This window comes from Colias croceus, chromosome 13 (assembly GCF_905220415.1).
Source record: "Colias croceus chromosome 13, ilColCroc2.1".
Taxonomy (NCBI): domain Eukaryota; kingdom Metazoa; phylum Arthropoda; class Insecta; order Lepidoptera; family Pieridae; genus Colias; species Colias croceus.
This window is the reverse complement of record NC_059549.1, coordinates 5638561-5659293: the sequence shown is the minus strand read 5'-3', so window position 1 is coordinate 5659293 and position 20733 is coordinate 5638561. Positions and strand designations below refer to the sequence as shown.

At 35.1% G+C, this 20733-nt stretch overlaps 2 protein-coding genes and 2 long non-coding RNA genes across 5 annotated transcripts in view; 2 read left to right on the top strand and 2 right to left on the bottom strand.

Annotated features, from left to right (window-relative positions):
• Window positions 1-3424, top strand: part of LOC123696566 (endoribonuclease Dicer) — a 38848-nt gene extending 35424 nt beyond the window's left edge. For both annotated transcript variants that reach the window (XM_045642824.1, XM_045642826.1), the window contains 2 exons: window positions 1895-2079; window positions 2743-3424. In XM_045642824.1, coding sequence (XP_045498780.1) covers window positions 1895-2079; window positions 2743-2899 — 342 coding nt within the window. In that variant the 3' untranslated portion in view covers window positions 2900-3424. The remainder of the gene's footprint in view (window positions 1-1894; window positions 2080-2742) is intronic.
• Window positions 3425-7420: 3996 nt separating this feature from the next.
• LOC123696583 (60S ribosomal protein L18a) lies at window positions 7421-11938 on the bottom strand. The gene is made up of 4 exons (XM_045642859.1): window positions 11811-11938; window positions 11214-11390; window positions 7985-8164; window positions 7421-7609 (listed from the first exon to the last, which is right to left on the bottom strand). The coding sequence occupies exons 1-4, from the start codon at window positions 11826-11828 to the stop codon at window positions 7451-7453; spliced, it is 534 nt and encodes a 177-aa protein (XP_045498815.1). The 5' UTR covers window positions 11829-11938; the 3' UTR covers window positions 7421-7450.
• A 565-nt stretch (window positions 11939-12503) lies between these two features.
• Window positions 12504-13940, bottom strand: LOC123696587. The gene is made up of 2 exons (XR_006752099.1): window positions 12987-13940; window positions 12504-12600 (listed from the first exon to the last, which is right to left on the bottom strand). It is a non-coding gene; the product is annotated as an uncharacterized LOC123696587 (long non-coding RNA).
• A 5110-nt stretch (window positions 13941-19050) lies between these two features.
• On the top strand, window positions 19051-20057 carry LOC123696590. Its single transcript, XR_006752103.1, has 3 exons — window positions 19051-19063; window positions 19199-19338; window positions 19434-20057. It is a non-coding gene; the product is annotated as an uncharacterized LOC123696590 (long non-coding RNA).
• Window positions 20058-20733: the final 676 nt, after the last annotated feature.

Genomic DNA, 20733 nt, shown 5'->3' with positions numbered 1-20733 from the left:
AAAACAAGTACCTCAAACCCTCTCGATTAAAAGGAATTCGAAACATTCCAAATTTTTCTCATAACTGATTTTATGCCTAATTACCAATTAGAGGTCCGCGCCACGCCGGCGTGCCGCCGCCGAGAGACCCCGGCGCGCCGCCGCCGCCGCCGGGTCACAGAAAAATTGGCGCCGAGTTCAAATTTTGCGCGCGAACACAGCACGCGTTGTTGTCTACAACACGGCAACGATAATAGACAATGTCTTCTATATCGATGCCAGATGTTTTACTCCAAAAGCTAGCCAAAAAACACTCCAATAGATTTATTGATGGGGATGACGACGTCGCTCAAGAGTGTTGGAGATATTTGGCTACGGCTAACCCATCAGATTTAGGAGATGTAAAGGGCAACATTCTTAAGTTCTGGGAACAAAAAAAAAGTTGTTTTTCCTGGGCTTGCCGAATTAGCGCGATCGCTTCTATCTATCCCAGCTTCAAGCACGCCAAGTAAAAGGGTTTTTTCTGTAGCTGGGCTAGTCTTAACTGCGAAGAGATCGCGTCTAAATCCTGCAAAAGTTAACAAAATTATTTTTATCCATGATAATTATAAACATGATTTGTTACAAATCAGTAACATTCATTGCTATGCAGACGACAGTAGGGGGGATGCTCTTTATCCCGGCCGTGCAAACACCTCAAAGGAAAGCCTCAATGAGAGTCGAAACAAACTTGTGCCTGAAGTCGAGTCTTCTCTCCAAGAAGTCTCGGATTGGGGCGAACTTAATTGAGTTCAATCCCCTAAAGACACAGGTTTGCGCGTTCACCGCTAAAAAGACCCCATTTGTCGTAGAACCTCGGTTTAAGAGTACTCCCCTTAGTATATCGCTGAAAATAGGAATCCTCGGAGTTGAAATCTCGAGTGACGTTCAATTCCGCAGTCATTTGGAAGCGAAGGCTAAATTAGCCTCGAAAAAACTTGGTGTGCTCTACTGAGCACACCAAGTTTTTTGAAATAAATTTTGAAGTACAGTACAGATCAGTAGATCGAGATAGTACTTCAAGCCGGCCCACCGACTTCAGCTGTACAAGGCTCAGGTGCGACCGCATATGGGGTACTGTTCTCATCTCTGGGCCGGAGCCCCACAGTATCAACTCCTTCCTCTTGACCGCATCCAACGTCGAGCAGCTCGAATTGTCGATGACCGTAGGCTTTCCGATAGGCTCGACCCACTGTCAGTGCGGAGAGACGTTGCGTCTCTCTGTATACTGTACAGAATCTACTATGGGGGGGCTCTGAGGAATTGTTCCACCTTTTACCAGCCGCACAGTTCCACCACCGGACCACACGCCGTAAAAACCAGTTTCATCCGCACCATCTGGATGGTTGGCGCTCCACCACTGTCCGCTTCACCCGCAACTTCCTTCCGCGTACGGTGAAACTATGGAACGATTTGCCACCTGCGGTGTTCCCGTACAACTACGACATTGGGGCCTTCAAGAAAAGAGCTTATTTGTCCATAAAAGGCCGGCAAAGCACTTGTAACACTAGGAGTGTTACAGGTGTTTATGGACGGTGGTGACCACTTAACATCAGGTGGCCCACCTGCTCCTTTGCTTGCTCTGACATAAAAAAAAACATTGCCAATAAAATTATTGGCAATGTTTATAATTATCATGTTCATCACTAAATTATAGTTAAGCTACTTGATTTTAATAAAAATAAATTTTTTATTAAACTTAAAGAGAGATTTTTCTACTGCCCGCCCACCCCCTAATAACTTTAAAAATAACTAGCCCACGCCGGCGACGCCGCGCCGCGCCGGGTGCCGCACCCGGCGCGCCGCCGCTGGGCTTTTGGACTGCGGCGCGGACCTCTATTACCAATGTAATATTTATTTTATATCAATATTTCAGGCTGTGAGTGATATATTCGAGTCGCTAGTGGGTGCTATATACCTAGACAGCAAAGGGTGTCTAGATACAGTATGGCGCATAGTATACCGAATTATGTGGAAGGAGATAGCCAGTTTCTCACAACGCGTGCCGAAACAACCCGTGCGAGTCTTGCACGAGATGGTGTATGCTTGCCCGAATTTTGAGTAAGTAAATAAATGTTTATTGACTTCAAAAATATGTTATATAAAAATAAATCCCTATTTCCCATGGTCACGGCATCACGCGTGAATTGCTAGACCGATTTCGATAATTCTTTTTTTATAATATTCCTTGAAGTAGGAGATTGGTTCTTATGGAGAGAAAAAGTAGACATGCACCTCGGGCGAAGCCTGGGCGGGCTGCTAGTATGTTATAATTTAGCGTGAACCGCCAGTCTTCCTGTCCAGCAAAATCAATAAAATTTACTTGTTGTACATTTTTGGCATTTAATTATTTTGGGGGTGCAGGAATGAAGAAACCATGGTAGTGTCCAAAAAATTGTTAAAAAAAGCACCAAAAATTATTTTGCAATTCTTTGAAATTCTTTGCATTCTGTAAGCATTATGGAGTTCTCAATTTTACCAATTATGTAATTAAATAAAAAAATTATAATCTGCCGACAACTGCTATCTATATTCATAGCATACTTGGTCTACACCAGCGCCATTTTGGATATTTTTTGAACTAATTTGCAGTAAAAAATTTGTCAATTTTTTACTCGTTTTCCATACTCCTTACCTCTGTACTTATTTACCCAAAAATGTATTTGTTTAAACGGTAACATATCTATTATGTTCTTTTTCTCAATACCTATATTTTTTTTTCAGAAAACCTATAGAGACATCTACTGGAGTACGTAAAGTCATGGTACCGTTGTCTTTCTCGAAGCAAGGCCAAAGACACACAGTGTACGGCGTGGGCTCAAACAAATTTCAAGCAAAGAGAGCCGCATCTAAATTAGCGCTAAAAATCCTAGCCATTTAGATAAAAATATATTAAGTACTTAGTCAAGTAAAAAAAATATCTCGATATTTTTATGTATGTAAATTGTTTTATATGTATTAATTAGACTAGCATTAAATAGAATACTATTGTAACAGATTTTAATATATTTTAAAGTATCACGCTTAAAATATTGTATAATATCTGATTCAGAAAATAGTTATTTTTCATGAAATTATTGGGTTCCATTTTATATCCGAATTATTTTATTATAAAAATCTCAAACATTTTAAAGTATAATTGCTATGTATTTTTGTTTTTGTGTCCTCTGTAACATAAACGGCTTGGTAGATATCGTTACAGGTGCATTTATTGTGAGACTGAGTAATATAAAAACTTATTTCGGCGCCAAATTTATTAAAAGCGTATAAAATAGGTTTTTTATGTGAAAGTTTGAAACGGTTGATTACAATTAAAATTTTAATTTATAACTTCAGGTCTTTTACAGCAAATTATTAATTTTATTATTTACTAGCTTCCGCCCGCGACTCCGTCCGCGCGGGTGTCGGTCTTCGCGTGGATGGTTTATTTCTCCATTTTGAGTAACTCTGACCATGACATCTTATAAATATCTATTGGACCCAAATACGGCTAGGCCTATAATAATACGCAACGTGTGTTCACGGTTCCACAGAACAACGTCTATGGATAAAACTGAAAAATTAAAATTAATTTTTTTCTACGTATTTTTCCAGGATAAAAAGTATCCTATTTTACGCCCAGGATAATAAGGTATAATTATACCAAGTTTCATCGAAATCGAACCGTTAGTTTTCACGTGATGCCTTCACATACAGACAGACAGACAAAAAATTTTTTAATCACATATTTGGGTTTGGTATCGATCCAGTAACACCCCCTGGTATTTATTTTTTCAATATTTTCAATGTACAGAATTGACCCTTCTACAGATTTATTATATGTATAGATTTATTTTATTTAAAAATACGAGTCACAAAAAACGAAGAATTTCGTACTAGCGTATACGTGGTTTGTATACGTAGTATATTATTATTAGTCTGTGGTACCTACTAGTTACTACCCTGTCTTTTATTCCATTACATTCATATTGATGCATTTGTACGAGTGTGAGAGCAAAAGGAGGGAGTGAGCCAATGTACTGAATTATGTCATTGTATGATTTTTTTATAAAAAAAAATAATGTTATTGAGATTTCTGATAATTTATATAGAGGCAGACTGAATTACTATTATTATATATTGTAAGTCTATCTGTTCTTTCATAAACTTCAATATTGTCACATTTTATGTTACAACTAGTGGTCCGCCCCGGCTTCGCCCGTGGTACCTACATGTTTAAACTATCCTATCTCTCAAGTTGGATCGAACTGCACATGGTGTGCGAATTTTATTATAATCGGTTGAGTGGTTTAGGAGTCCATTGAGGACAAACATTGTGACACGAGATTTATATATATTAAGATATGTATCATATAATATTCAGTGCAATATTTTATGAAATTGTTCCATACAAAGGAATAAAAAGAAAAATATGTAGTACCTATGTAGGTACAACTTCTGTTCTCCGTTTGGCTAAGGAAAACAGGTCGATTTTACATACCTATAAGAAATTATTAAATATTAAGCTTGTATTCCTTACTTCCGTTGTTTTATATAAAATTTTACTTTCTATTTACTTTGAATAATAGGTACAGTTATGTTTGGTTTGAAGATGAACTGTAATTTTAGTTAGATAGAAGATATTATTATGTATATGTTTATTTTTTTAATAAAAATATTTACAGGACCTATGTTGTTTTATTTAAAACTAGCTGTTCGCCCCGGCTACGCCTATGTGGAAACCTTATTTTGGTTTCGATTTCGAACCTCAAAAGCAAAAAAATAGGATCACTAAGTGTCCGTCTGTCTGTCTGTAAAGACCCTTTTTCGCAGGAACGAGTGGAGATATTAACATGTTATTGAAAAAAAAAATGTTTTATGTAATTTTAAACTTGTCTCTAAAGACTGGTATTATAATAGAGCCATTTTAATAGGCAACATTTGACAGTTCATAAAAATTCAACAACGTAACCTAGTAACGACGACATAGAATAACATGATATTTCGTTTTGTTATATTGTTGCATATTTGTTTAACTTTTTTCAATTACAATTACATATTTATAATGATAATGACCAATACAAGCAATTTTAAGATTTGATTTTACTGATAAACCATTTTCAACATAATAAACAATTTCTGATTTAAATAACTGACGTCGCTACAATTTTGTGTCAATAAACCTTTTTTCTTTTTAAATACCAGAGACGTTACTCTAAAAATCGAAATCTAACATCTAGGATCGAATGCATTGATTACTTGTGAATAAAAATCATCATAAATTAATAAATTCGATTGACAAATATTTCAAGTCCGTATTGATTTATTTACTTTAATCGATGTTTTTAAGCAGGTTACCTCTCTTCAAAGATAAAATTGATAGACGTCAAATGTTGCCTAATAAATTGGCTCGACTATAGTTGATGACGTTCTAAAAGCAGTTTCTTTATTATACACTAATATAATGTAGGTACTTTTTATACAACCTGATGCTGCAGTGCAGCATCAGGTTAGCACTGCACTAAGGTCCCAAAAGTATATATTTTATGTGTGATACAGATATAGTCGATAGATTTATCTTCACTCAAAAACTAGAAAACTATCAAGTAACAGAATACTTTTTTAAATTACATAGCTATGTTAGTTTGTATTTAACTAGTTGTTATATTAGCGGGCCCTTAGTTGGTGAAAACGGCAAAATGGACTGTTTTCTACATTGAGATAATATTACAACGTATGGAGGAGACACCATGAACAAAATCTGTGCGCCATTTTTTTGCTCTAAGTTTTAAAAATTATTATCTAGTTAGGTACTTACCGATCATAGAGGAAGGATGTATAACTGTTACCGATGAAAGTTATTCCTTTGCACTTTTCCGTATTATGTATTTGTACTATTTGTGCAATATCGTAACACACACGAAGGCATATTTGATGCGTTTCACTTTAAAACAAATAAAAAATGAGCGTGCAGTTACGCCATATGGCGTATGTTGAGCGGAACATATGTGATGTAGGCGGTGTCGTCTCCGTATATCTCAATGGTTTTCTATGAGCTTTATAGTGAGTCGGGGTAAGACCGGACGGATTTTAGACGAATTGAAATAGTCTAGCAAAAGCCCGATTTTCTCAGCACTAGTTCAAGATTTACTACTTAAAACTGATGTAAATGACAATTCATTTAGCATCGCTTTGCTCTACAAAAAGTTTATTCTTATAAACTCAACAGTTTCTGATTTTAAGGCGTTTAAAAACAACACTTACTTTTTTTATGACTATGGTAAAAAATTACTCTTCGGGGTAAGTTCGGACATGCTTTTAAATGCACTTCTATTGAATATAGCATAAGGTCGATCAAAAAAATATATCCAATCTTTTACGGTCTAAAATGATTTTTTGACGATTTTTTTTGAAATCCACTTTACAGGCGCGCGGCGCGTCGCAGCGACGCCCAGAACCTGAAGGTCGATGCAAAACAAAATGAAGTCGTACAGAATTTTGCCCTCGTAAATAAATATGCTCGTATTCGCCGAATTTTTGATGTTTACGTTCTTACCCCATGTCCGGACTTACCCGGACTCACCTTAATTGAAAATATTGCAAGTTTTTTCGCACTGAAATTTCTAATATGTATTACAGAACGTATGTGTGATGGGATGACTGTTTCCAAAACACGATTGGTTGTTTACAACTGTATTTTACGATAATAATTCGTATAAAATCACAAATACATAGGTGATTCTTTTTTTGTTTGATGCGGAATGGTGTCGTATTGGTCCCATAAAATTTTTATTCAGATAGACCCCAGTAGTTTTTATTTTATGAGAATTTTTGTCTGTTCTCGATGACTTAATTGAAATGTAACAAGTAACTTTGATTCACTTCCCGGACTGCTTGAGCTGAAATTGTGTATAGGTACTACGTTACTAGTAGGGATATAGAGACAGAGAAAGCGACTTTGTTTTATACTATGTATATATAGTGATTGAGTAAAAATAACCTGTTTTAGCCATCATGCACTGCAGACTATCACTTGAATTTTCCTCCTTTTTTGCCCGCGAAATCACACATTATATTCGACGAGTTAAAACAAGTTGCTGATTAAGTTAACGACTCACACAATAGGCAGTGTTGTCAGACATACCTTTTTTTTTTTCAAGTGGGGAAATACATAGACATACATACATAGATAATGTCAGACATACCTACAATAACCTATTTTACACCACATTGTATTAATGTTGCCAAAGTATGAAAGTATTTTTGCAATTGAATTTTTTTTATGGATTGATCTTCACGCAAGATACCGTTGAGGGCAATGTTGGCATATACGGTATTATGGGAGAAATCGTATTAAGCGTTATCGACTTAAACGGGTTCTACTGTAATTATGTATACCAGGCAGAAAGCAAATCAAACAAAATTTCACTTCACGTGGGTTTTATTAATTAAATTACAAGAAGTATGTGCTGGGTCTCTTGTACGCGAAGGTGTTGAGTCGCTTGTGGTGGTGCACTCTCTTGGGCAGCGGGAACTTGATGTGGCTGTTGTGGAACTGCTTCACTTGCGGTCTGCGGCAGGCCGCTGCTTTGATCACCTCCACTTTGATGATCTAAAATTTGGAATTGATAATAATTAGTTTCTTTTCATACTTGAGATTGATCATAATTTTTCTGTTTGGAGATAGTTAGGAAGCTAGTCAGTGACAGACTATTTTTTACTGTGGTACAAAATATAATAATCTTTACGAATTTACTTTCACCACACCACCTAGCTAGCTAGTCATAACTGTTTTCATTTTAAAAATTAAAATGGGTTAAGTTTAAAAACAAGACAAGATCAATTAACAGTGATGATATGAATAAATTGAAAATAGAAGCTTTTTTTTATTATTCATTGCATAGATTGTATCATACAGATGCACAAACAGTGGAAAGCGCCTTTGTTTTATACCATTTAAACAAGACAAATAACAAAAAATATTCACATGGATAGAGTGAGCGCGGGCTCTATGCCTGGCGCCCATATCGCGGTAGCACTGTGTGACCGCACCGCCCACGGACAGGTCGCGGTACTCGCGGTACATGTTGTGCACGCCCGAACGTGACTCGTAGCGCAGCCAGATGCCGAAGTTCTTGATCTTGATGGGGCTCTTCTCGGGGATTTCCTGTGGGAATGGCATTGTCAGTTATTACCTATACAAATAGAAAGCTATCTTAAGAATAAAAAAACAAAGAAAAAAAGACCATGTTGGCAAAACAGTCTTCCCTGACAGCAAAGTTATTGGTTATCTTAATATATACAGTGGATTTCATTAATAACGACCTCGGTTGTAACGACCTTTCGGTTATAGCGACGTCGAACTTACGTCCCTAGAATTTGAAGCATACTTTCGTATAAATCCATTCGGCAATAGCGACTCTGAATATAACGCCTAATTCGGGTTTAACGACTTGTTTTTATGAACTATTTGGGACAGATTCCTAGAAATTCATTGCGGATATTGAGACGGAGTCGGCAAAGGCGCAAAGACTCATTCATCAACTTTAACTATTAAGCTTGTATTATGTAGGAATGTAAACAAAGGATAAGAATCTTTTGTTTACATTCGCAGATGGTCAAGTGATTTGTTTCTGCTGGGTTTGGTAAATTTTCTACCATTAATACAAATGATGAAGATTCTGATGATGAAATGGATAACTTGCCATTGGCAAGATTATCATCAGCGGAACCAACAGTTACGGATTGGGAAACATATGTGAATATTGATGATCAAGTTATCACTACTGATAACTTGACGGATAATGAAATTATTGAGTCTGTACTTCAAACTCAAGAACAGGAGCATGAAGAAGAGGATTGCAATGTAAACGAGATTCCAACAATTAGAGATGCATTATGTATTACAACGCTCAAAAAGTACTGTTTATTTGGAGAAGCCAGTAATAATTTAGATGTAGAGGGAATTATGAAAATGGAATATACCTTACAGCGTGCACAAAAGTCTAAACTTAAGCAGTGCACTATAACTCGTTTTTTTAATAAAAGCCTTGTATAATATAAATAAGTGATAAATAAATAACTACGTATGTATATATACATAATGTACGTGATTTTTTATTATTTCGGATATAGAGACCTCCGGATATAGCGACAACATTAAAGTGGTCCCTCCGCCGTCGTTATAACCGAAATCCACTGTATATGTATATATATTATATAAATCTTGTGTCACAATGTCCTCAATGGACTCCTAAACCACTTAACCGATTATAATGAATTTCGCACACCATGTGCAGTTCAATCCAACTTGAGAGATAGGATAGTTTAAATATCAAATTGTTTTAGAGAAAGCGGGCGAAGCCGCGGGCGGTAAGCTAGTAATATATATATAGATGTATGTATTAAATGATAGAGGCTGGTGCAACAGCTTGCCAATAGGTTCTGTTTAGCTAATGTGTCAGTTATTAATAATTATTTATATATAAATTTTCACCAATGTACCTAAATATAATGCACCATCACCATAAAATATGTAATCCATATGGATTTGTGGATTGCCTGGCAGAAATTGTTTACAGCGATAAGACCACCCTCTGTATATATTTTAACTTGTATCACTCTTATTTTATAATACTGTATTTTTGTGTGTAATAAAGAATTTTTTCATTCATTCAATGTCAAAGGGCTATAAGGGACAATCAAGAAGCTTATATCTAATACACTGGAGATTTCGGTATGAACATTAACATGTCACAAGGAAATATTGCCCAGTTCATGTTTTTTATCACTTTCACACCTAACTTAGTATTCCCACTGTTAAAATCAATTGACTTTATTTCCTCAAATGTGTTATAATAAACATTGATTATTCTTTAAATTATTATGATACCTATTACCTAGTATTATTTATTATCAAATTGACATAAAATATACATATAGGAATCAATTTGTATTATAATACATTACTGTGAAATTTATTATATACTAGCTTCCGCCCGCGACTCCGTCCGCGCGGATGTCGGTCTTCGCGTGGATGGTTTATATTTTCTCCATTTTGAGTAACTCTGAAAATGATATCTTATAAATATCTATTGGACCCAAATACGGCTAGGCCTATAATAATACGCAACGTGTGTTCGCGGTTCTACGGAACAACGTCTATGGATAAAACTGAAAAATTAAGATTTTTTTTTTCTACGTATTTTTCCAGGATAAAAAGTATCCTATTTTACGCCCAGGATAATAAGGTATAATTATACCAAGTTTCATCGAAATCGAACCGGTAGTTTTCACGTGATGTCTTCACATACAGACAGACAAAAATTTTTTTAATCACATATTTGGGTTTGGTATCGATCCAGTAACGCCCCCTGCTATTTATTTTTTTAATATTTTCAATGTACAGAATTGACCCTTCTACAGATTTATTATATGTATAGATTTAATTTAGTTTTTCTACATCTATAATGGTGCATTTACACATTAGTGTTTGCCATTCGCTATGTCAATCCACTTCAGACATTTGTGTTTCTTTGGTTAACCATACAAAAACTGGTATAAAACAAAAAAAGCGTATAAAGCTATGCGAGTGCAATGTTCACATTTGTGTGTGTTGTTATATGTCACACAAATCATTCCACTAATCAAATAAAATTTTTCATGCACCAATGAGTAAATTGGCTACAATTAGAGCCACATCAGTCTAAGGTAAACCAAAACTATGTCAATGGAATATTGGATTCACATCCATCTGTATGAAAGTAGTCCTTCAAAAATGCTGACATTCTTATGTATATGTAACTGTATTCCACGTTTAATTTGTGTATGTGTGTATTAAGTCCATAGTAAAAAATAAAAATAATGTGTTTATCATTATAAACTATAAAGTTTCAGCATTCCTATGATCCAAATATGAAATAATAGAATTGTTGAATGTAATGTTAGTTAAAATCCCAATGTTTAATTACCATTTATGTCAATCATGAATTACCTTTACTGGTATTTTAATACTGATTATTAAATGCAAATTTATCACAAATTATAAAATCATTCATAATCCTAAACATTTTTATGTCCACAACTTTGTTGTTTGATTATTTTGACAACTTATAGTCTATAAAAATACTAATAACATGCTTTTCTTTTCATTTATCCTCAACCAATATTTAAATAAGATACCTATAACGTAAAATATTGATCAAATATGAACTTACCCTTATTGAGACGATTTCACCAGTTGTCTTTTTGAACTTCTTCAACTGTCTCAAGAAGTACCAAAAGCGAGACTTAGCCACAATTTGGTCTGGTGAGAAGATTCTCATTTTATATAGTGGCGGCTTAGGCTCACTGTCTGATGGCAACTTACGGCCAATGACTTCATATTCCCTCAACTGAAATAAAATACGGCTATTTAATAAATAATTCTTATAAAAACTCAGTCGTATTTGTGTAAATAATGTTTTTATATGAAAACTAGTACCGAATAGTAACAACATGACATAACCTAAAAATGCACAAACATTATGTGGATAATGTGCAGTAAACACTTTAGATCACAAATTCTTACTTATTTATGTGCATTAACAATCCGATAATCAGTTGTGAGCCTTTTATTTTTAATAACTTACTGTAACAACATTACTAAACTATCGCGGCAACGTGTCTTATCCACACCAACTCACAAACATTTTCGAACACATTGTTTTAATTATATTTATATAACAAATACATTTTAACCAACTCAATTCAATATTTAATACCATCACAATCATTATAAATTACACTGAATTTAATTTTCATTAAAATCTTACCTCGCCTTTGGCTTTCATTTTCGGAGATTTTAGCTAAAAGAACTGTCAACGGAAGCGGAACACATACCAAAGAAAGATGGCGGTTGATGGCGGTAGAGTCTAGACTCTAGAGTTGCCAACTCTAATACATTTAAATTCAAATTGTTTTAATCTTGGTTTTAATACATACTGCATAAAAGACTGCAATAGTAGTTTTAAAATATGTATTTTAAATTGGGTTGAATAGGTAAATATAATCTTGGAAACACGCCGTAAGTTAAATAAAAACATGTACAGTGGAACATAAAATCTCCTCATTTTTTTTACAGTGCGACACAAAAGAGATGACAAAAAATGAGGGCGCCACCGTCGCTCATATAGCAACACTGATACTGCGACGCAAGCAATCTTGATACTATAGAATAAAAATCAAAAAAATAAAAAGTAATAAATACCGCGATTTAAAGTTGTTTCATTCATCATCGTGTAAATTTAAGACAAAAATACATTAGTATTTTAAATGACCTACCTAGGTCAAATTTTACTTAAATGTATTTGGAATTAGTTTATAGAAATCGGTCAAGCCATTTAGACTGCAGAGGCGCACATAGAATCAAACATACGGACAAAAAAACATACATACATACAGCTCAAACCTAAGGCTCAAACACATTACGCTCCTTCTGGGTCCGTCAGGTAAAAAAAACAAGGTGATTTGAAAACTACATATTTTTATTTATTTTTTGTAGATATTCTCCTTCATTTTTACTCCCATGCTCCACTATCCTGCGTACTGTGCTTTCAGAAACCCCTATAACAAACGAATTAAGATGAATAAAATCAAATAGTACATTTAACATATTTATTTAGTAGCTTAAAACTATTTTTTTTTATGTCGGAGGCCAAGACTCACTTTGGATCCCTGCGTCCACTCTAGTAAGTAGCAAGTAAGGATTCATAGATAGCTGTATGAAAATAGTTATCACTATACTATTTAAGGCTGGTTGGATTGGATATAACTTCTTGACTCAAACTGTGCCTGGTCGCACTATAAAAACTAGTTTTTGTTTACATACAAATAACCTCAAATTAAATTTCAAAAACGTAATAATCGCCATAGATACGTACATTAAACACTCGTCACTAATGGAATATTCTATTTTACGTAGTACTGAGCAAAAATAAATAGAATCTCACCGGTATAATCTGCTGTACGTCTGTAAACGTTTTCCAAATATTTTTCTCGTTTTTCAGCTTGAAATTATGAGAAACACCGAATGAAAACTTTATATATGGCATCACGGACACCGCTACGTTTAACCTTTTTCATGATTTCTCCTTTTTTTAGTAAATTTCTTGTTTAAAATAACAATTTTATCTCAACTTCACCAAATAAACAACAAATTTTTATTCAACTTGACAGCTGCATTGATAATTCAGGGTTGCCAGATAATGAAAAAAAATTAGTTCCAAATTAATTAATTTCATCTCTTTTATGTCGCACTGTAAGTCGACTAAAACCAAGCAACCGAGAGTTGCTTAACTTAGAGAGTTTTAACTTTTAAGCATTATAATAAATTTCTGTTGCTGTAATAAACAATAGAAAATCACTTGGCAAAGCTAATTGGCTTAGATCATTAAGTAATGGATAACACTCACAGGCGCTTCCCCTTTTGCCGAGGTATAAGATTTTTCAAATCGAAAAATCTTATGCATTCATAAAAACTACTTGCGTAATCGATTACAAACACTCTGCGTATTCGCAAAACATCGAAAGGACGTCTGCGAGTGCTCCGCTAAAAATTCCGTTTTGTGCTGTCAAGTCTTGCAGAAGCAAGTCAAACACATCAAATATTAAAAAAGATGGAATAACCTTTCATTTCTAAGTATTTTTTTATTTTTTTTACGTAAATATCAATTTAAATGCAATTTCTAATAATCGTCGATGTATCGTTTAGCGATATGATCAAGACAAATAATCGAGTCATGTGTTTACTCGATCATTAATGCGGCCTCACGAGACTATCATGGAAAGAAAATATACAAATTCAATCTTTATGAACTAAGAGATAAAGTTGAATTTAAAACGCGATATTGAACCGCATTCCCCACGAGACTATATTTTAAAGAAATACAAAATGTAGCGAGACTATCTTGAAAAGAAATTCAAATTTAATCTTTATGAACTAAGCGATAAAGTTGAATTTAGAACGCGTTATTGAACCGCACTCCCCACGAGACTATAAAGTGATGTAGCGAGACTATCTTGAAAAGAAATTCAAATTTAATCTTTATGAACTTAGTGATAGAGTTGAATTTAAAAACTCGTCGCTTAAAAGGTCGTAAATTTTTACGACTTTCTTAGTGACGGACTGCTTTTAACTTGAACGTCGATAAAAAAATATTTTTCTAAGTATAATTTGAAATGAGATGAGAATTCATAAAAAGGAGTATAATGTTTATTTTGTAAGTCTTGTATATATTTATTAAAATTTACGCTCGGTTACTTTTAACTGGCAGAACATTTTAATGGTACGGAACCCTTCGTGCGCGAGTCCGACTCGCACTTAGCCGTTTTTTTGTAATGTTAATCTTGTAACCTTTCTATTATGTAATCTATACTAATATTATAAAGCTGAAGAGTTTGTTTGTTTGTTTGAACGCGCTATTCTCGGGAACTACTGGTCCGATTTGAAAAATTCTTTCGGTGTTAGATAGCCCATTTATCGAGGAAGGTTATAGGCTATATATCATTACGCTACGACCAACAGGAGTGGAGCCACGGGGAGCAGCTAGTTTGTTTATATGTATGTAGGTATTAATATTGCGTATATTTCAAATTTACAAAAAATCCTGCTTTAAGGCTAAGGAGGATTGAATGCTGTGGGAGAAAATCAGAATGGACACCTCGGTACAGAAATAATAAAAATTTCTGTACCGATATTTATTTTGTTTAATAAAATGGCGTTTTATTGTTTTTTCGTATGCATATAATAATGATGAAAACGTTACAAATGACCTGTGTAGGTAGTATTTTTTATGAATATAATATTAATGTTATTTCTAATTTCAACAAAATTATTATTTTTGTAATATCGATATGGTTACATCCCTTTAGAGCGATTGTATCGGTCAATTAAGGAAAGCTGGCATGTTCACAGTACTCACACTTATGCAATTTCACTTACAGTATGTTCAAAAATAAATGCGACTCTAGTTTCATTTTAGACTTGAATTGTAAAATGGGTGCGTTGTAGATAAATATATGCAAATATAATTATGAAAGCTCTCATAATTTACCTGTAAAATTATAATTTAAAAGTAAATCAATTGATGAACTTAATTATTTATTCTAAAAATAATCAATTGGATAAAAGTATTAGTAATCATTCAATTATCAAATAATAATTAAATTTCAGGTCATAAAAACAATACAAATAACACGTGCGCTCACTCCCAACACACGGATGGTTGTTTTGATAATGATTTAAATGACGGACGTCTTCTGCAGTTGCGGAGCAGTCTTGTCCTGACTTTGGTCGAGTAAAAATATCTAAGAAATATTATATTTGTAGTAAGTACGTAATACCTACCAATGCGCGCTAACAAATACGTGTTACATGTTTATTGTATAATTTTCACACTATTGGTTTTAAACTCAAACTCAAACATTTATACAATTAGACTTCTTCTAGAAGCACTTTTGAATCGTCATAACAGTTTTACAGTTTTAACATTTACCACCAATTCAGAAAGCAGTATCTATAGAGAAGAAGAAGAATCTATTTAATCATAATCGTAATCTTCTACTTCACTGAAACTTTCATCGCTCGAAGAACTCGATGTTTCGCCGTCGGAATTTCTTAATGTTATTATAAATGAGTCAGTGTAATTATCTACTTTTGGTTCTAATTGAATATATTTTTCCTCATGTTTTCGCGTCTTTCTCCAAACGTCACTAAACATATCCAGACTAATAGCATTTGCTTCCTTTCTAAATAATTCTTCCACAGTTTTCAAGTTAAAGTTCACTTTTTGTGATGCTACCTACTTTCCCTTTAATTATGCCCCATAGTAACTCTATTGGGTTGAGTTCTGGATGGTATGGTGGAAGGCGCAATACACCATGTCCATGATCTTTGAGGATTGCATCAAGTAAAAATTGTGTATAGTTTGGCGTATTTTTTTTAAATAATGTCATAAAGAATAGGTATTGTGTTTTATTCTGGATATTCGCTCGTCTTTTAATTCTATTAAATATGCTTAGGATATGTCACAACTAAGCGCTCTAAAAGATTTTCCGCAAAATTTAATTACGGATCAACAACTTTACGAACACTTCCAAAGAACACATACCGCAAATCGCAATAAGACATTGGTATTCAATTTTAAGTAAGAACAACCGATATCGTTTGTAAATTAATGTAAATGGTGATAACTCTGATTATTAATTAGTAATTTGATTTTTGAAAAAAAAATGCCGATTTTAGTCAAAATTTATATTTTTCTAACAAGATCCTTATCATCCAAATTTCCACCTTGGTGAGAAAAATTGACATTTCTAATGAAAATGAACAAAAAATTAAATGATTTTATTAAATACTGTAAAATAGTCTATAATTCTTCCATTTACTGTATCACAAAATTCTTCATAGATTTTTAGATATTCGTACTACACCAATAACATCACCCTGTATTTATAAACAATTGCAAAATATGACACATACATAGGCCGGGAGATACTGACACAAAATTTCGGGTCATTTGTAACAGAATGGCGGTTCTACAGTGGTCTTATTAGGCTGCCATCAGACAGACTGCAACACAACAACCGCACGAAGTCGCATTAGTAACCGCACGCAGTTGCTATACTCAACTGCAAGCAGTTGTCTGCAGTCGGGTCCGACTTCACGCAGTCGAAACCAAGCATGTAGGCCAAGAGTTAGTGTAAGGTTTTACACTAGTTTTACTCCTTATCAAAGAAATAAATAAATCTGTATCGAAATCCATATTGTTTTGTAATTCCGAATGCAAGTAAAGTCTAAAAAATGACGACGCAACGCAACCGATACGTGCGTTCGGTTCTTTGACTGACTGCACACTAACTGTATGCAGTAGCGGTGGACAGCATGCGGCGACGCTACCCGACTTCAGCCGACCGCGCGAAGTTGAACGCGCGACTGTATGCAGTTGATATTGACTTCACTCGACTGCAGCCGACTGCGTGCAGTTGATATCATGACAGCATGAAGTCGAACACACAACTGCTTGCAGTTATATATATCGACCGCGCGCAGTTGCTGCGATGCAGTCTGTCTGATGGCACCCTTACGCAATGACAAAAAGAAAAATGATGGTCAAAACGCTGGTACCGGCGGCTAGTCGCGTGGGCGTAAGTCACACTTGTCGGATAAGTAAGACCCCTCTAGACCGCCATCCTGTTACAAATGACCCGAAATTTTGTGTCAGTATCTCCCGGCCTAAGGCTGCCATCAGACAGACTGCAACACAACAACCGCACGAAGTCGCATTAGTAACCGCACGCAGTTGCTATACTCAACTGCACGCAGTTGTCTGCAGTCGGGTCCGACTTCACGCAGTCGAAACCAAGCATGTAGGCCAAGAGTTAGTGTAAGGTTTGACGTCGAAATGGAAGCACACACGTTATTATTACGGCGCCGCCGCCGCCGGCGATATAACCGAATTAAAAAACTGCAAAATACACCACGAATGTGGATTGATCCTTTGCTATTATTTTGCCATACGGAATATTATTTTGCTATTATTTTGCGTTCGGTTCTTTGACTGACTGCACACTAACTGTATGCAGTAGCGGTGGACAGCATGCGGCGACGCTACCCGACTTCTGCCGACCGCGCGAAGTTGAACGCGCGACTGTATGCAGTTGATATTGACTTCACTCGACTGCAGCCGACTGCGTGCAGTTGATATCATGACAGCATGAAGTCGAACACACAACTGCTTGCAGTTATATATATCGACCGCGCGCAGTTGCTGCGATGCAGTCTGTCTGATGGCACCCTAACATGTGCAATGTGTAAATGTGTTGACGTTCCAGCTCTTCTTAATATACTATTATTATTACGTATATGTACAGGGATTTTTCTGTGTAATCGATGTATGTGTGCAAAAACATGCTAGTCTGTCAATTTTGTAATAGTTTGAGTTTGTAAAGACACAAATTATTTTTGTGAATGTGTGATTGTGTTTCAAAGTGTGAGTTACCCTCCCCGCACCAAAATCGGCAGAAAGTTTAGTTAGAACATTTGCCAGCGTGCTCCATCCATTAAGCTAATTGGCCAAGCCTGTCTATCTCCGCATGTAGATAATATGCCGGCACTACACATAGGCCAACGCGTTGGTAAGCGCGTTGGCACATGCACTTGTCTATGTGTAGAACGGGCGAAATGCGCACTGGCTGTAGGTATTTGAACCTTGGCCGGCGCTTGGCCGGCGCGCTTGCGAGCTTGCCGTGCGACCATAAAAATAAAAATGTTGTATGTATTAAAAGTGCCAAATAAATAAGGTTCTTGGACATGCCGTTTTCCTCACAATGTTTTACTTCACAAAGAGCATCCTACTTTAATATTATAAATGTGAAAGTGTGTTTATTTCTTTGTTTGTTACATCCATTTTGAATCCGTCCGCACATTGGCTCGAACCAAACCATACTGAACGACCTTCCAATGTGTGGATTACTCACAAGCGCGTTTGCAAGCGCACCGCCAGCGCGCTGGCGAATGCGCTGGCCTATGTGTAGAGGCGACATAAGAAACATACCTACAGACGAGGGCCATTGCGCAAGGGCCAATCTGGCCCAGGGGGCCTAGACAAAAACCAAGCGTTTTCAATGCAAGCGTTTTCCGCTCACGCTAAGGACTTGACATTAGCGTGTTGAAATTGGTAGACATGTTACACATGGAACGCTGAACGCCCATTCCGCAGCGTTACCCGAAACCGTAGCCCGAAACACTCTATAATAATTAGTCTATGGAATAGTGTGTAGCAAGTGTCAACTGTCAATTGTCAAAGAGTCAGTATCTGTTACTGTCAAAGTTCAAACGCAATTCGCAAACGCGCGCTTAGAAATCAGCAGGCCTAGCCAAGTGGCATACGCTTCATAGCGTTTCTCTTTCTACAAACTTTCGCTTTATCGAATACGTTAAACTACAGCCCCCCTAGCCAAGTGGCTTTCTGCCCCCCTAGCCAAGTGGCTTTCGTTAGCGTAGCGTTCAATAGAATAAACTACGAATGTATGAGATTGACGTAGGCTGTAGATACGTTTATCTACAGCTTACGTCAATCTCATACAATCCAATAGAATGAGCGTTCGCAAAGTTGTAATCCACATGGCTACCGTAGCCATGTACGTACGCTTATCTCTATAGCTTCAGTTTGACATTAGTAATGTTGAAAAATATTCCTTAATTATACTGCCAAAAAAGTAGAAAGTCAATAAATTTACTTAATTGAAGTGAACTAAAAAATTAAGGTTTTGCTTTAGATTATAAAAATACATATAGAGGTGGTAAGTTCATTTTGCATTTGCAATGATGCATAAAAATATAATAATATTATGTCTTCAAGGTATTTAATTTATTGAAATGTGTACTCATTTTTCAGCGCCAGCCCGGAGCAATTTTTTGCTCTAATAGAATTCATGGAAAGGTATCTACTTTAAAAAAAATACAGTTTTGATTCCAAACTTACTTCAATATTCTTATAATATACAATGAAATCATATCAATACCAAGTGCTTCGTTGGTGTGTGTTACCTATAGGTATGGTGACCTCAGCGGTCGAGTAAAAGCCGACGAAATATGGGCAAGGCTGACAGTCTTACTAAATTCAATCGGTGGTGGGGTACCTACATAAATCACAAGATAAGTGGAAGAAAGTACGTTTGAACGACGACTGCGACTGGATTTGCGACCATTTTATTTTTTTTATAGACCTTATGTAAAATATTTACTGTGTTATATGTTAAAATGTTTTTGAGCGTTTATTTTAGATTAATATCTTTATATTTTATAGGATTTATAATTATGTACTTAATTTATTTTAAGAGTTTGATCATGTTTGATTTCGTTTTAAGAATGTTAAATAAAACATGTAATATGTATGATAAGATGATAATAGTATATTTTATTCCTTAATAAGTTTATACCACCATGAATTCAGTACACACATTTTTAAATATGAACAAAAAAACAATAACAAAAATTACAAACTTAAAAATATAAAAAACAGGTTGAGGCTGCAACCACAGTTGACAGATATATACTACGTACATACAGTTAGGAAACTATCCCCTGCGATGAAATTATGACGTATAGCTATAGGGCTGTTACCTTTTTGATATTTAACCGACTTCAAAAATGGAGGAGGTTATCAATTCGGCCTGTATATTTCTGTTTGCTTTTTTTCACAGTTGACTTTGTGGTAATTTTGAGATTAAAACCCGTTAAAATTAAAAAAATGGTGTAGCCTAAATATGAATTTACAAGAAGAAACAATCTCAATAAAATATATACCTTGTAAAAGTAAATAGGTACGTTTTTTTCAGTGCTATATTTCGAAATCTTGTCTTTTTTGGACGCCGAAGGCTATTTTAATGTAGGTAAGTACCTACCTAAATTATTTATAATGCTTGATATTTGTATGATACATATAAGTATTCAATAATTATTTTAAACCAGAATTAACAATACTTGTATGTAGGTATACCTACTAAATTATTTTTAAAACGATAAATTAAATTAAATTAAAAAACACAAAATATGCAAAAATAAATTAAAATTATTATTATACGAACATAGAACCTCCTTTTATATAACCTTTTTGTTTTAGGATGAAAAAGAAAATAGTTTGACAGGCTTAGTGCTTGACAAAGTGGTAAAGTCACGTATCGATAAAAATACAA